General features: G+C 36.9%; 4 protein-coding genes across 5 annotated transcripts; 3 read left to right on the forward strand and 1 right to left on the reverse strand.

The window, feature by feature from the left end:
- Window positions 1-605: 605 nt before the first annotated feature.
- Window positions 606-1289, reverse strand: LOC116176562 (F-box only protein 21-like). Its single transcript, XM_031495186.1, has 2 exons — window positions 957-1289; window positions 606-909 (listed from the first exon to the last, which is right to left on the reverse strand). The coding sequence occupies exons 1-2, from the start codon at window positions 1106-1108 to the stop codon at window positions 633-635; spliced, it is 429 nt and encodes a 142-aa protein (XP_031351046.1). The 5' UTR covers window positions 1109-1289; the 3' UTR covers window positions 606-632.
- A 2103-nt stretch (window positions 1290-3392) lies between these two features.
- Window positions 3393-4787, forward strand: LOC116177373 (peroxisomal targeting signal 2 receptor-like). Its single transcript, XM_031496344.1, has one exon. It carries the CDS (start codon window positions 3533-3535, stop codon window positions 4493-4495), a length of 963 nt encoding a protein of 320 aa, XP_031352204.1. The 5' UTR covers window positions 3393-3532; the 3' UTR covers window positions 4496-4787.
- A 2935-nt stretch (window positions 4788-7722) lies between these two features.
- Window positions 7723-12290, forward strand: LOC116177525 (tektin-1-like). 2 transcript variants are annotated; one of them, XM_031496531.1, is made up of 8 exons: window positions 7723-9514; window positions 10489-10524; window positions 10573-10672; window positions 10723-10977; window positions 11025-11272; window positions 11321-11543; window positions 11860-12078; window positions 12127-12290. In XM_031496531.1, exons 1-8 carry the CDS (start codon window positions 9477-9479, stop codon window positions 12262-12264), a joined length of 1257 nt encoding a protein of 418 aa, XP_031352391.1. In that variant the 5' UTR covers window positions 7723-9476; the 3' UTR covers window positions 12265-12290. The 2 variants fall into 2 exon arrangements, with proteins under 2 accessions (XP_031352391.1, XP_031352392.1); XM_031496532.1 differs by lacking the exon at window positions 7723-9514 and adding an exon at window positions 10316-10321.
- Window positions 12291-12403: 113 nt separating this feature from the next.
- Window positions 12404-16269, forward strand: LOC116177526 (tektin-1-like). Its single transcript, XM_031496533.1, has 6 exons — window positions 12404-12541; window positions 12585-12684; window positions 12737-12991; window positions 14912-15159; window positions 15209-15650; window positions 16077-16269. The coding sequence occupies exons 1-6, from the start codon at window positions 12480-12482 to the stop codon at window positions 16212-16214; spliced, it is 1245 nt and encodes a 414-aa protein (XP_031352393.1). The 5' UTR covers window positions 12404-12479; the 3' UTR covers window positions 16215-16269.
- The last annotated feature ends 3 nt before the right edge of the window (window positions 16270-16272 follow it).

Here is a 16272-nt window from a genome sequence, read left to right on the forward strand (position 1 = left end):
GGTAAGTTCATAGCTCTCCGTTCATACGTTTCCGTTTGTCCGTTAGCCAATCAGAAGACAGCAAATTTTTAAACGTACGTCGTCCGTTTACGACGGAAAAGTTGGTTGAAGTTGAACATTTACGTTTCCGTTGGTCCGTTTTTAACAAGAGTGAGGTTATGTTTGGTATGTTAACAGTGTTCGCCTATTCGTTCTTCACGGTAATAATCAGATAGCAATGTGTTCTTACTTTCGTACCATTTTCACATACTGAAAATCACGGAGGGTACAGTACAAAATAAAGTTTAGGTTATGGTTACACTTGCAAATGTACAATGTGGACGGATTGCTATGAACCTTAACAAAATGTACTATCCCTTTGACGGATCAACGCAACGGATGAACGGAGAGCTATGAACCCACCTTAATTAAGCGAATTATCAGTTACATGGTAGGTATGTTCACAATTAAACTTTCATTGCCAACTATGACCCCTATAATCATTTATAATAACCCTGTAACGAGCGATCAAAAATGAGTTGCTGTCAAGTCGCCTTTGGAAGTTCAACTTAAGTACGATTTCCCATGTAAACAAAAATTCTAAGGTGACTCGACAGCAACTCATTTTTGATCACATGGTATATGCATGACACTTACTCAACAGGTACAACTTGAAAACTTCTAATCGGCTCATCGCAATGTATAATCGTCATTAAATCGAAGGCTACATAATGATATATTCTAGGCATCTCGTCCATTAACAACGCCCACTCCCCCATATCACAGTTGGACAGTTCACTCTTTTTATAAAATCTCTCAGACATAGTAGACAACATAGCATGAGTACGTTTCGATAATTCGTAAATAAAAATTGTTTCCTTAAACCACTCGCTGAACTCTTTACTAAACAATGGCAAAAACTGTGGCCATCTAAAATTGAACGAGTTTAAACACAATTCATAACGTTAATCACTTACTTTTGCATGAATTTGTGCTTCCATACGAAATTGCTGTTACACACTACGTTTCTATAATTTGAACAGGTCGTACTAAAATTAAGTACATCTTGTATAGTCAATCTACCACTTGCTAATATGAGTTCGATGAGTTCAGTAGGGAGTTGTTCCATCCTTTCTTCCCAGTAAGTACTTCAAATTATACAACCTTTGATTTAACTGGCGATAGTTTACCTCATAACATTGCGTGATTAAAATTTTGTTTACTTATGATACGAAGCCTTTTTCCTAAGTATATTAAAATAATCCACTAGTTGTATTACGTATTTACAAATTGCATTTGTCAAATTCATATTTACCAACATATATATACTTCTCTTATATATATGTTTACCAATCTTCTCATTTCTGTTAAAACCACGGAACAGGTTCTGCACTGAACTACAGAGTTACCACGTTTCACATAGCGTTTTCGATTGGCAAAACTCGTGCTGCACGAGTGCAATTTTTACGTTCTATTGGTAATTTTAGGGCAATTTTCTGTGTTCCATTGGCAAATGTGATGCAACAATTATGCACTCAGTGCAAATTTTGACGCACGAGGTCCGAGAGCTCGTGGAGCTGCTAGTTAGTAGTCAAATTTTCAAAACAAACGTGCGACAATTTTGAATTTGTTTCTTGCGTTGGGAGAGTTTTTTGTCGTCATCTAGCGATAGCGAAGATGATGAACTAGCCATAACTTCTATTTTACAAAAAGTTGCACTTACTCATTAAACTGAACGCCAAAAATTGGAATTTCAAATTTATATTCCCCATCGTTTATCATAAATAATACTGAAAACGTTTGTCATTTTTTAGAATACAGATTTGTCGATTACCTAAATCTAAAATGAGGTTATGGACAAATGACAACAAATATTTACGAATATTTATGTTCCAAGAGCAATTTTCACATGGATTTTTTCAGTTTCTCGTGCAACACTCGTGCAGTACGAGTTTTGCCAATCGAAAACGCTAACAGTTTCACTATTGTTAATTATACAGGGTGAATATAATATAATGTTGGCAGGACGACAACTATACATGTAATCTACTGTAGCCATTTTAAATACATATTTGTTATTTTTGAATCTTGATAAAGTTGCAATGAGGACGTGCTTAGGACTTACATTAAACGTAAAATCTGAACGATATTCCTATATGTCAAATTTGTCAGTTTAACTCTATTTCTATGCAAGTTGCTTTGCATAGCACTGGGTTATGTGAGAATGAGACATACTCCTACGGTTAGGCAACACACCTTACTTACAGCAGAAACAATGCTACTTTTTTACATTTTTGTTGCGTCCGCATCAGTCTACAAGACCGTAACTGAATTTTTATGCTTGTTTTCAGAAATAACAAATTGAATAAATGATTACTATTCAATGCTGAAGTACAATAATGCTGTGAAATCACCTATAAATATCATGTAAAAGATATCAATGAATGAGTGAGCACCCCTTTGAGTAAAAAGTGCACTATCACCACCCGCATGTCAGTAAGGGAGGTATTGCATTGGGGTAAAAAATAACTCCCCACTTTTTTGACGAAAATACACGTGTTTTAGAGAGTATCAGAGGAATCCGAATCAAACAATATCTTGATGATGTCGATCGGTCTGTCCGTCTGTACTTTTAGACGGCTGGGCCGATCAGAACAAAATTGGGTGCACATATTCTTCGACATAAAAGGGCAAAGTCGCGCACGCGGAGGTGTTCGGGTGCTATCTGTGCCAGAACACATTTTTTTTTGTAACGATTCAACTACTAAGGGTCATATCCCCTTTAATTCACATCTAAATACATTAATACTTACATATGCGCGTGCACAGTCTTATAATCAGCGTACATATCTACATACATATTATACCCATACAAATTTTCCCAGCCTATTGTTGAGATTCGAGGACAGTCTCAGCATTAGGTGTCGTAACTAATATGGTTATTTACCACTGTCTGTTTAGAGTGCAAATTTGCAAAAAATATACACAGAGAAAAGTGTTAGTTTACAAACAAGTCTATACACACACCAAACTTGAAACAATTCGATAATTTCCACATATTTTATAACTTATTGTGATCAAGTTAAGACTATGTAATCAACATAAACAAAACATAAACAAAAAATGAAAGCGATTTTAAACAATAAAAGTTAACAGTATCAAACAAATAATTTTCCATGGAGGTTACATCCAGTCAAATTAAAAAAATAATGAAACTCACACAAATAAAAAATAGGTTGCATACAAAACACAAATACATTATAAAGAAACGCAAAGATAACCTGTTGTTATCTCTTCTCTAACAAACACAAGTCACAAAATATTTACACCAATAGGGTGCAGAGTTCTCGTTTGGTGACGCTAAAGTCGCGCAAGCTACGTGCACATATACCGTCAGTTTGGTTCACTTATTGCGGATCCTTTTGTATATATTTTCGTTTCAAATTCTAACCTCATTATTTTTTTGTTCTACACAAAAATATATACGTAAGTTTGCGTCGATAGTTCAATAAAGATACCAAACCAGACGAAATGCATTGAAGAGATTTATATAATGGCATCATTTTTAACACCCAATAGACATGGGTACAGCGTTAGATTTTCACCTTTCCGACCGGAACATCTTGCAGTTGCGACAAGTCAATATTTCGGTTTAACAGGTGGAGGTACTTTATTTCTTTTGGAGTTGACACCGGACAAAAAGCTGATACAATTGCAAAGTTTCAACTGGTCAGATGGACTGTTTGATTGCGTATGGTCAGAGGCAGATCCGGCGTTAATAGTCACAGCTTCGGGTGATGGAAGCTTACAACTGTGGAATTTGTCAATCTCAACGATACCGCCACAAATATTTCATGAGCATATTAAGGAAGTTTACTCCGTAGATTGGAACAGAACTCGTCAAGAGCAATTGATTTTAAGTGCATCGTGGGATGCAACAATCAAAGTATGGGACCCTACGAGAAAAGCTTCGTTGAACACATACATGGGACACTCACAATTAGTTTACAATGCGATGTGGTCCCCCCACATTCCTAACTGTTTTGCGTCGGTTTCCGGTGATGGAACTTTACGAATTTGGAATTCATTAAATGCAGAAGGTGCGACCGCGCTTTGCAAAGCGCACGATGCCGAAGTGCTCTCTTGTGATTGGTGTAAATATGACCAAAATATTTTAGCTACTGCCGGTTCGGATGGTTTTATTAAAGGTTGGGATTTAAGAAATTTTTCCCAACCGATTTTTCATTTAAAGGGATGCGAGTATGCTGTACGAAGAGTGCAATTCTCGCCTCACTCTTTAAGTATGATGGCATCTGTTAGTTACGATTTTACTACTAGAATATGGGACTTCAAGCACAGTTCCGAGGCTTTAGAAACTATACAACACCATTCCGAATTTGTTTACGGGTTAGATTGGAATGCACACCGAAAAGGCGAGCTCGCTGATTGTGGATGGGACAGTTTAGTGCATGTTTTTTCACCTTCATCGGTCAGGAGTCAACTTAGTAGGCTTTAAAGTGGATTTTTTAAGACTGACGTTTGTTATTTAATAAAGGACCTTTTTGTTATCGTTTCCAGTTAAACACACATTGCTCTGTGATGTTATATTAATTTTTATACCTTATATCTGTGGTGTCAGTTTCAATTGTTTTCAACTCTTATAAACATTTACGATTAGGTCACAGTTTATTGTTATATGCTTAATTTAACAAATTCCATTATATTCTTTTTTAGGAAACTGACTGTGATTTGGTATCCTATTTTGTATATTTGACAAAAACGAACTTTAATAAACGTTTTTAGAAAAATTCCCTACAATACCAATTTTTAGCGCATTTAAAAAAAAATATGCTATTCATTATGGCTGGCTGGCTGCAGGGCCGTAGCCTGAGGTTTGTTGCTATCAGGGCTTTGATTGTTATAGCCAGGGCGAATTAAAAAAGCGGTGTTTACGGGGCGCTAACTAGGGGGGGGGGGGCAATTTTTTCAAAAGGTCAAGGTCATTGATTGATTATGTCATTGCTTTTAACAAATTATCAGCCAACAACAGACAATGCAGCAGTATTAAATAGACATTTACATAATAGTCCGGAAAATGATACATTCCTGGCGAGGAAATGTTGAAGTGCGTGGCCCCGAGTACTTTAATTTCCGAGTCAGGTAATGTCATTTTACTAACGAGTTTTGTATTAAAATTTTACCCGAAATTGTATTTTAATATAAAATTTCAATTTTTATATAGAACTTCTGGTCAGAAAAAACTCGTGGTTGATCCATACTCTAAATGGAGTGATGAACCATACAGGAAATAAACAACTCAATTCCTCAAAACCTTCCCCATGGATATTTAATTATTTTATTATTATATTATTTAATTAAATTAAATATCCATGGGGAAGGTTTCGAGGAATTGAGTTGTTTGTTTCCTGTATAGAACTTTTCATTAATGTCAATATGTCAGTGATGACAGGAGTAATTATAGACATTTTAAAATGTGACGGTGCGACCGGTAACAGGTGCGGCCAGTAAAGTGACAAGCGGCAGGAAACGTCGTCTGCTGTGCCTCTGTCATGGAAACTCAAATTTCCTGACAGAAAGTAGGCATGAAAATGAAGGTTTCAGGACGAGTTTGGGTAAAGTGTATTATGGCTTGGGTTGGATATCATAAGGTTAAGATATTTTAACCGCTTATAGTGATCGGTTATAATTCCTTATACCTCAAGAGTGGATTGTGGGAGAAGGATACTTACAAAGACAAAATAAATGTTTTAAAGAAAATGCGCTTTATCTGCACAAGAGTATTGCACAATTTATCCTTGTTTAGAATTTCATCGCTATTCTCCTGCCAGGGCGAAAATTTTGCCTGCCAGGGCGGCGCCCTGATTCGCCCCCCTCTGGCTACGGCCCTGGCTGGCTGGCCGGATGTCCGGGTGAGATCTCAGCAACTACAATAGACCTCAAATGTTCATTAAAAGCTTTCTGCTGTAGTGTAGATGTGCAGGCTCTAGTCTATTTTGAGTTATATTACTTGTGAGATCAATAATTTCGATATGGTTTTCGGAGGTGCTATAATTTTACCGTTAGATAGCGCTACCAGTATAAAAACTTTAAAGTCACTAAATATATTTAGTGACTTTAAAAAACTTAATTATTTACTTTGTGATTTGTTTTACAAAATGAAGACGTACCCTCAATTAAAATAAAATAAAATAAATTATTTAACGCAGCCAAAATTACTCGTGAGATCGATAATTTTAAACTTCGGTAATAAAATACTGACCTGTATTATCAAAAATGCGCTTTAATCATGCATATGCTGATTTACAACTTGTTTTTATTAATTTTACAAAATCCGTGTTAACTGTTTTCATCTGCAGTAAATACTGAGATTTTTTTGCGCTATGGCAATTGGCCGCAAGACTTTAGGACGCGGAGATTGGGACGCGAACATCATGCAGGTTACCTTAAAAAGCAGACATTAGGTTGCAGGTACATAGGACAATAAAAGGTATAATGAAGCGGTCTCGGGCGAAAGACCGGTCCCTCCCGAGTCCGGAGCGTCGCGCGCGCCTTTCTCTCTCTTTGCGACACTATATAGCGGTTTCATTTGGGCGCAAAAAGAAATGCCGGTATTGCTCCGGTCTAGCTCTGATGCAGGAGCGAGGCGGTTCAGATTTCAGGGATATATTCGCGTGGTTCTGATTGACTAGGGTAGCGCCACATACGTTTGGAAATGCAAGAAGATACCTACAGGAAACGCAGAACCTGAAAGATAAAAGGACACACCACAACACATACCTGTAAATTAAAAAAAAAAAGAACTATGGGGGTGAACTGGTCGTTTATTAAATTATAGTTGTTGATATGCATAGAATTTAAAGATCTGTATATCTATAATATCAAGGGATCGCTGTATCTTGAACGGTTAATAAAAATTTTAGATTAAAGTTCCATAAACGTACAAATAATGAAAACAAAATAAACTCTTGCAGTAGCAAGTGCCGCTAGATCCTCACGCTTGGGGTCTAGAGCGTTTAAAATGAAAATCAAAAATAATTAGTGCGGGGGTAAAACAAAGGCCTTTCTTTCACGGGCTACTAAAAACGTACCTCACCTCGGGCATTCTACCTTTTTAAGAACCAAAAAAAAAACAACAGGCTATCTTGATAACTGCCTAACAATCATAAACGTACAAAAATAATAATTCGGTGCAGTAGGCACAACCAAAAAAAGTAGTTCTAATCGTCCGACCAACCAGAAGGGTTGTCGGTTTTAAAGTAATACATAACCAATAACAGCACAACGATGTTTTTATTTTACTTATCGTTTTTTTTTTCTTTACGTGACCAGTGTTCAGTGATAAATTGTTGAAATTAAAACACGAATTACAACAAAACAAAGGAACTGAAAGGAAGTAAGGAGAGGAAGGGAACAAAATGGCAAGGGTGTCTCTACGTGGATGCAGGATTCGATGGTTCGTTGCAAAGTAGTCGGGAAGGTTCAAGTAATAAACAGCTGACCTTTCGTTGTAGAATACCGTTCCACAATTGGGGTTGGTGACGCCACGCAGAGAACGACAGGGACGCACTTGTAGGGGATGGCTAGTTTACCAATAAGGGCTGGGAATAACAAAACAAGATGTACAAACCTCTAAAGATCGTAAACGAGCCAAAGTATCAAGCCGATGACCAATGTGCTTCCAAAATCCGCTTGGCGAAACTCCAAAAATATTACCATGAGAACCAAAAACGTCTCCAAAATTGGGTAACAATTAGAAAATATTTACTTCAATGTGTGAAGATCCTTATAATTAATTAAGATGAAATTTTTACACAAATGAAGATTGGCACACTGGACACGACCATGCCAGAATCAAAAGTGACCGGAAAAGAAAAGATAAGAAGCAAAGGAATTTTATCACAAGGACAAGGACAATACTGGTTTTTAAAATTTAAATACTGAATCTGTACTCTATTCTAACAGGCAACCAACCATACATACGGAAGAAACATAGGGAACGAAACAAACTGTTATAACTAACGCGGACCCCTCCCGAAACGCGAAAAAGAAGGGGGTGGGGGGAGAACGTGGACGTGATCCGGACGCGTAGCGAAATTTAGCGGGCTTTCATCGTGGCGTTTTCGAGATTTTCGAGAAAAACACGAATTTGATGGCTCCTTGCTTTAAGTGCAACAAGGGATGGAACTGTACCTGTGTCCTAATGTCTGCATCCCAATGCTTGCGTCCCAGTGTCCGCGTCCCAATGTCTGCGTCCAAATGTTCGCGTCCTAATGTCCGCGGCTTAATGTTTGCGGTCTACTGTGTTGCGGTCCAATGTCTGCATCCTAATGTCTGGCGGCCTAATGCCCGATCCCGATACCACAAATGGTAGTAACAGCCAACAATATGTGTGCATAAAGAGCACAAATCAAGCACTTGTCTTATCACTGTACCTATAGCAGTTATAACGTTGTCTCCCTTTATAGGAATAGGACAGAAGGTACAATATAAATTTACGTACGAATGTAACCTTGAGTGTTACAGATAGTGTATTTTTGCATTGTAAGTAAAAAGATGTTTCATTTATTATCACCCAAGTTGGTATAAGATACCTCTATATTTACCTGTTAAGTAAGCAAAAAAGGATAGTTAGAAATATAAAGTAACAATCACGGTTAGAAATGCAATTTTATTTCGGATGTAAAATAGAATAGGATGATAGGATTAATATACGTATGTATATTCGGAATGAGGTAAATTAAATGAGTCTTGGTAATAAAATGAAAGGGTGTCGTTAAATACGTCTATTCTGTACCGAGATCAAACTGACAAAAGTCGTCGTGTTAAAATGGGTTTATTAACCGGTACTTCTTTTAATACGACCACCCCAGTGCTCGTAAAATATATCCAAAAACTACAATGCCAAAATCAGAGCTAATTCCAATTAATTCCAACTTACGTACCCGATTAATAAATGGGTTTCGGATTGCGATATAGATAAAAGAAAGATAGGTAATTAAATTAACACATATGGCATAACTTAAAAAGGGTAAAAAGCCCTGCGCCATTCCCGTAAAGACGCTTAAATAAATATTTTAAACAGTTTTAGCGGAAAATGTCCACTACCGAAATCAACATTTTTCGCAAAAAATCGACCTGTCATTTCAACGACCAAAGTAAAAGTGATATGTTTCACAATACCATAGAGTAAATGACAATACTAATAGTGCCAACTGCCAACTACTACAAAAACAATAGAGCGCATTCTATCACATCCAGGACAATTCCAATTGGAATCTCTACGTTTCAATTACGTACACGTATATGGATATGGTCGGTCCTCTTTGTACAAACCTAGGATACATGGAACGCACTTACGCACATCGACCGCTTCACGGCTTTTGGCCAAAAGCTATTCCCATAAATAATCTCCGCCGAGTCCGTCGCATTTTTTAAGCGAGTGGTCGGTGGATGGCAAGATTCTACTACTACAACGAATGCAGATTACAGTTTACCCATTTAACAAGGTCTTAAGGTAAGTTCATAGCTCTCCGTTCATACGTTTCCGTTTGTCCGTTTTTAACAAGAGTGAGGTTATGTTTGGTACGTTACAGCGTTTGCCTATTCGTTCTTCACGGTAATAGATAACCAGATAGCAATGTGTTCTTACTTTCGTATCATTTTTACATACTGAAAATGACGGAGGGTACAGTACAAAATAAAGTATAGGTTATGGTTATACTTGCAAATGTACAATGTGGACGGATTGCTATGAACCTTAACAAAATGTGCTATTCGTTTGACGGATCAACGCAACGGATGAACGGAGAGATATGAACCCACCTTTAAGAAAGCAAAATGTACATTTATAGCTAATCCGATTTACTTCTGAAACAACCATTCAAACAAGCGCGAATCAGACACATTTCTATAGTGGCAATTGTATCAAATTATCACTTATAATTGCACAAGAGGTTTGTATTTTACCGAGTAAATTTGGGTTGTTTAGGTAATGAAAATCTGTTGCCTAGCAATTAGACGAGAAAAACTGTCAACTAATAAAAATGCGACACCGCAGGTGGAGCATTTTTAGGTTGACAGTTTTTCGAGTTCAATTGCTAAAAGGAAACAGATTTGAATTGCAACAACCCAAATTTACTCGGTTTAAATACAAACCTCGAGTGTAATTCGGCAGGACAATTTAACGAACAAGAAATTCACCATATTAATCAATTATTGACAGACGTCAAACTAGTCATATGGGAAAGGATAATGCGATAATTGGTTCGAAAATGAATAAGTGAAAAAACCACTAGTGCATTTGTCGCTGGAAAAGTTGCAGGTAACTTTTGCCGCTGTCAAAGTGACAATTTCACTGCGGCTTATGCGATTTTTTATACATGAGTTGAATTGTCTATAACAACTGACTGAATTATTTATTGACTTTTGTCAGATATATTATAAAAACTTGTTTGTGCCAATTAAAATGAATACTAATCAATTTTATAGAGAATCGATGGTGATCGTTCCACCACCACCAACACGGTAAGAAATTGTGTTATTTTCACAACCTGAACCATGCATCATATTTAGATTCACACTGAATGAGTGGTACCTAAATAATCGAATTCGATATCGCGCGTGTCTCGATCAACAACAACTTGCTGACAAAATACTAGCAGAATGCGAAAGGGTAGCTAAAATAGATTTGCTCATCATTGTTGTTCATAAATCGTACTATAGGGTCAAGGTATTATAGACGAAGTAACGGCGCTGAATAAGCGCGAGGTCGATCATCGAATTACAGAAAAAATTAGTGATATTCAATTTGTGAAGGATGATATTGTAAAACAAAGGAAGGAGGTGTGCATTGAAATTGATAATCTTACAACATATAACGAGCGTATTATCGACGCAATGAATGCCTTGAGGGAGGAAGCCTTAAAGATATGCAAAAAGTGTATTATCTTTCGCGAGGGGCGAGTTGGAATCGACCTAGTATGCGGGAAATAATGACCATATCAGTGTTTTGCAAATGTTTTTAGTGCCACGACGATGTTGAACGAGAACTGATCAAAGAAGCAGAAATGATAGAAGCGTCACAAGCAATGTTGCAACGCGTACTCGAACAGGCAAATGAGCAAATACGTCGTTTAAGGTCGACAACGTACTTCATGGATCGTGATTTGGAAGACAAGGATAATGTCACAAAGATCGATTACCAAAATATGATAATCAATGAAAGAAGTTTTAATCTTAGCATGTATCATGGATTTACACCATTAGATCCAGCGTAAGTGAGTCGTATCCACACATCTAGTTACAGATAGGTACATTACAGTAACATCACTGCTGAAGAATGGCAACAGTATACATTTAAAAATTTGGAACGAGCAGCAAAAGAAATAAATAGCGCACGATCACTGAGAGCGTATGTCGATACATTTTTGAAACAGGTCATCGATGATTTGTGGAGTCAATATCACGTTGTTAATGAAGCGTTTCGTAGAAGAATTGAAGAAATTAAAGAGGCCAAGACGAAGTTAGAAGTCATGCACAATGAGGTGGCCATTCCACATTTATGCGCGAGGCTATTTTGTGATTTTGCGTGATTATACTGTGGCGCACATGACGGGATTTGTTGAGCTGAAAAAGTCTGAACGCGAGTATGAAAAGCAATTCCCGCACAAGGGAAACGTTCCTTCAGCTCAACAAACGTGTCCGTTCGCCCATGTCACACATAGACTATTTTGAGCTTTTTTGATCGACCAAGTTAAAATTTCAAGTATGTGCGGCTTGCGTTTAAATTTTAAACTAAGCGTCAAAAAGTAGCGGGGTGGCCTCCCCTTATAGGCTTATCTTCAAAAATCTTCTTACTAGACAGCAAGGCAAGCGAATGAAATGACACGTAACATACTGAAATTAGAGAAGTCGATAGTTGAAAAAGAGGGATACATGGCTCTGGCACATACAAGATTAGGCCGTCGAGCGCAACGACCGGGGATGGAATTATGTCGGGACTTGGTCGAGACCAAATTAGTGAATGAGGTTAGGGAGTTGAGAGAAAATTGTTTCATGCTGCAGCAGATGCTATCAGAGGTAAATGCAATTGTGCGACGCTTATGTACCTACTCATTTTAACGTTAGGCTCAGGCGTCTTTGAGATACCTACTGAAAACCCAAATACAATTAGAAGAAGATATTAACGTTAAGACAAACACTTTGAAAATTGATGAAGTCGATTGCATGACGCTGAGACAAAGCATGGATTATCACGCATATTAATATTTATACAATATTTATTTTACATATTATTAAAAATAAAGTCTAACTATAACTATTTGATTCATTCGTAGATGTTTGCAAGGGAGCAAAATCAATTGCGCTATCTCTATAACAACACAACACTTTTTTGTACTTGTCTGTTTGTCATATTGATCACACAAACTTCAGAGAAGCTTATTTTGTGTTTTTTGTGGACAAAATTTTAATCACAAACAATGAATTCCACTTTGAAGCTGTACGAAGCATCGGTGGTGCCGGTTCCACCACCACCATCAAGGTATGTATAAAAAATATTTAAAGTTTATATCAAACAATTATAGGTTCACATTGAACGAGTGGTATTTAAACAACCGCGTCCGCTACCGAACGTGCCTAGACCAACAGCAACTGGCAGATAAAATTTTGGCAGAATGCGAAAGAGTAAAATATCTATTATTGAAATGAAACGAAGCCCATTGTCTCTTTATTCTAGGGAAGAGAACAAATACAGGAGATCGCGTTGATGAACAAGAGGGAGGTTGACCATAAGATCGAAGAGAGAATTGGCGACATTACGTTTAATAAGGGCGAACTCGTGAGACAGCGTAAAGAAGTTTGTTTGGAAATTAATAATCTATCCATTTACAATGAGCGAATCGTGGATGCGTTGGCCTTTTTGAAAAATCAGGCGTTGCCTATTAATAGGAAATGTATAGTGCTGCGAGAAGGTCGGCTTGGAATTGACATGGTATCTATATAAATTGTTATACTGCTATAGTAAAACCCTGGACTTAATCATCATGGTTCTATTCAGATTTAAGAGCTTTACTCGTAGTTCTGCCACTTTGCGGGTTGGGTTCGTTCGGAGTAAATTGTTCAAAATCAGGACACCTTAACCTAATCGTGCCAGAATGCCTATCCAATAGAGAGTTATGCGCGAGTGCACCATCCCGTTGAAACCAACAGTTTCTAACTTTGATTTTTTTTGTGTGACATATACGTAATAAAAAATGCTACTCAATATAGTATATGTCTATATGCACTTTTTTACGGTCCATATATAATCTCTTCAAATAGCATCAGAAAAAAATAAAAACCAAATCGACAAATTTCCGTTTTTCTGGCATATTTTCGGAAGTAATCGGAATCTGGTATTCTTTAAAGCATGATAATAACTGTTTAATTGCTTTTCCATAATTTGAGCATCGTCGTATCTTCTATGGTTTTGAAGATTCCCATGATCGACATCCTTATCTTGGACACAGTGTACCTATATTATACCATATTTTTCAAAATTTTGAAATGACATGCTTCTACCTTCTACCGTCAGCGACGTTTATTCCTCGGTCTCAGTTATCTCTATCTACTATTTAAAAACCGTAAAACATAACGTTTTTATTTTTGGATCTTGGCTGAAATTAAAAATCAAGAAAAAGAATGCAAACAATTGACGTTAAGATATACAGGGTGTTGCATTTAAAAAGTACCAACATTGGGTCAAATCTCAGAAGTGGTGTTCCAAACATTTTCTTGACTACGTCCCTGAATTCTACGTAAAATATATCAATTTTTACCCTTTTTCTCATACATCGGTAGTAAGGTACCTAGCTACATTGATCCTGTTTGTGGTATTAAAAGTTTCACAAAAAGTGGCACAGGGTTGCGAAAACTGCAAATATATCTTTAAAAATAGCTGAGATACACACACATAGTACAGGGTGTCTCATATTCAACACTTTTATAGCTAGTGCTATTAAATAAGTAATAGCTAAAGGTGTCATGTGCTCATTTTGAGTCAAACTTAAAATGGTAAAATCAAAATTTTTGAAAATTTTCACTCCTTTGAGAAATACGGGGATAATATATAATAAAAATTTGGCAATTTCAGAATTACCCATACTTTCATAGTTAAAAATAAACAGAAAAACGTTTGTTATCAAAGGTTCTTAGACATTGATTGTTGAATATCCTGCGGTTTTCCAAATAAGTATATGGGGTCTGGTAAAGAAGTTGTCAGACCTAACCTCATTATTTATGTAACACCCTGTATATGTCAAACTAAAAGGATTTTTCAAAAATATAACTCTAAAAAAGTTCAATAAAAAAACATTTTAAAGAAATTCAAAAATCTTTTTTTGAATCATTTGATACATGATGGGATTTTTAAGTAAGGGCTGTCTGAAAATAAAAAGAAAACGAAAGAAATAAACCTTCCAAAACCAAATTTATATCAAAATTTTACATATTTTATGTATTTATTAAATTTTTGTAAATTTGCAATTTTCTCGAAAAGTAAGCGTAACATAGCGAAAAATGTTTAATACAACAAAAGATGTGCCTAGATGAGCTGTACAAGAAAACCTCATACACTTTTTGCGTCTGGTTGAAGACATAAATATAGTCAGAAACTCGGAACTTTTATTAGAATTTGACATGTATGACCGCCTCTGCCACCCTTAAGCCACGGGATCTCGCTGGCAGGCAACACATCTTTTGTGATTAATAGTTTTTTTTGAAAAGCACCCCACCCCCCACCACCGTCATCTTTACGGCGGGCCATAACTAGACACATTCTGCCACCTCTACACGTCACAATCCAATCATGAATATAAAACCCGCCCCATGACACTTTTTGGTCTGTACATTTACCATCTAATTAAAATCGTAGTGTCACGACGATGTCGAACGAGAACTACTTAAGGAAACCGAAATTCTGGAATCCGCAATGAGCTTACTATACCGTGTAATGGAACAGGGAAATGAGCAACTGCGACGCCTACGCTCTACAATTTATTTCATGGACCGAGACTTGGAGGATAAGGACAACGTTTTAAAAATTGACGCTGGAAATCTGTCAATCAATCAAAATAGCATGAATCTCAGCATGTACCATGGATTTACTCCCTTAGATCCGTCGTAAGAACTTATAGTCTCGCACTTATACTTTTTCACCTTATATCTACAGCAACATCACAGCAGAGGAATGGGAGGTTTTCACGCGTCAAAATATAGCCAGAGCCGCGAAAGAAATAAATAGCGCATGCTGCTTGCGATCGTACGTGAACACCTTAATCGGTCAAGTAATGGAAGATTTACGAAATCAGGCGGATATCGTTAACGAAGCATTTCGAAGACGAATCGACGAAATTAAGGAGGCGAAAACCAAACTGGAAGTTAACCATAGCGAAATTTCGCGCCAAACAAACGAAATGACTCGCAATATATTACAATTAGAAAAAACGTTGAGTACAAATGAGGGATTTATGGCACTATCGCATACTCGTCTAGGTAAACGCGCCCAAAGACCTGGTATGGAATTGTGTCGTGATTTAGTCGAAGTAAATTTGGTTAACGAAGTCCGAGAATTAAGAGACAATTGTGCGGCACTTCAACAACTACTTGCTGAGGTATGTCTATCGTTTCTTCAAAAAATCACTTAGATGAACGTGATTGTTTGTTGAGACACGGCGATAATCGCGCGAATTCCACGCGGTTGTGTCTGAACGATTTGGAACATTTCCATGTAGGTAAATAAGATCCTCATGAGAATCGCGCGGTTACCGCCGTGTCTGAACGAGGCCTAAGTACAAGTTTCTGGAACCTTCATTTTCTGTTGATGTGTCCGAGTTACTTAATTTCCTATGTATTCTCTTTGAATATAATTTATATTCACAGGTATTTGGTAATGCCTTGATTATTGCATACACTTAACCCCCAAAATCCACTATTTGTATATTGCCAACTGAATATATGCGTGCTGTATAGGGTATAGTTTGATTTCTGCGAAAAAGATTAATAACAATGTGTTAATATTAATATCTACGAAATTTTAGGCGCAAGCTTCCTTACGATACTTACTGAAGACTCAAATTCAATTAGAAGAAGACGTAAACGTTAAAACAAACAGTTTAAAAATCGATGAAGTTGACTGTATGACGCTTCGACAAGGTTTGGACTACCATAATTACTAATTGCAATCAATCAACCTTTTGAAAGTGCTATATCCACTGCCATTGTATGTCAATATAC

The sequence above is a fragment of the Photinus pyralis genome, unplaced genomic scaffold (genome assembly GCF_008802855.1).
Source record: "Photinus pyralis isolate 1611_PpyrPB1 unplaced genomic scaffold, Ppyr1.3 Ppyr1.4_LG7, whole genome shotgun sequence".
In the NCBI taxonomy this organism is placed as follows: Eukaryota; Metazoa; Arthropoda; class Insecta; order Coleoptera; family Lampyridae; genus Photinus; species Photinus pyralis.

What these genes read in the sequence shown, in the direction of transcription:
- LOC116177373 (XM_031496344.1), top strand. Translation starts at nt 3,533, where the DNA reads ATGGCATCATTTTTAACACCCAATAGACATGGGTACAGCGTTAGATTT.
- LOC116177525 (XM_031496531.1), top strand. Translation starts at nt 9,477, where the DNA reads ATGCAGATTACAGTTTACCCATTTAACAAGGTCTTAAG. An exon ending in GGCGAGTTGGAATCGACCTA is followed by an intron (nt 10,978 to 11,024) that starts GTATGCGGGAAA and finishes AAATGTTTTTAG; the next exon opens with TGCCACGACGATGTTGAACG. An exon ending in TTTACACCATTAGATCCAGC is followed by an intron (nt 11,273 to 11,320) that starts GTAAGTGAGTCG and finishes GGTACATTACAG; the next exon opens with TAACATCACTGCTGAAGAAT.
- LOC116177526 (XM_031496533.1), top strand. Translation starts at nt 12,480, where the DNA reads ATGAATTCCACTTTGAAGCTGTACGAAGCATCGGTGGTGCCGGTTCCA. An exon ending in TTTTGGCAGAATGCGAAAGA is followed by an intron (nt 12,685 to 12,736) that starts GTAAAATATCTA and finishes TCTTTATTCTAG; the next exon opens with GGAAGAGAACAAATACAGGA. An exon ending in TTTACTCCCTTAGATCCGTC is followed by an intron (nt 15,160 to 15,208) that starts GTAAGAACTTAT and finishes TTATATCTACAG; the next exon opens with CAACATCACAGCAGAGGAAT.
- LOC116176562 (XM_031495186.1), bottom strand. Translation starts at nt 1,108, where the DNA reads ATGGAACAACTCCCTACTGAACTCATCGAACTCATATTAGCAAGTGGT. An exon ending in AAGCACAAATTCATGCAAAA is followed by an intron (nt 910 to 956) that starts GTAAGTGATTAA and finishes GTTCAATTTTAG; the next exon opens with ATGGCCACAGTTTTTGCCAT.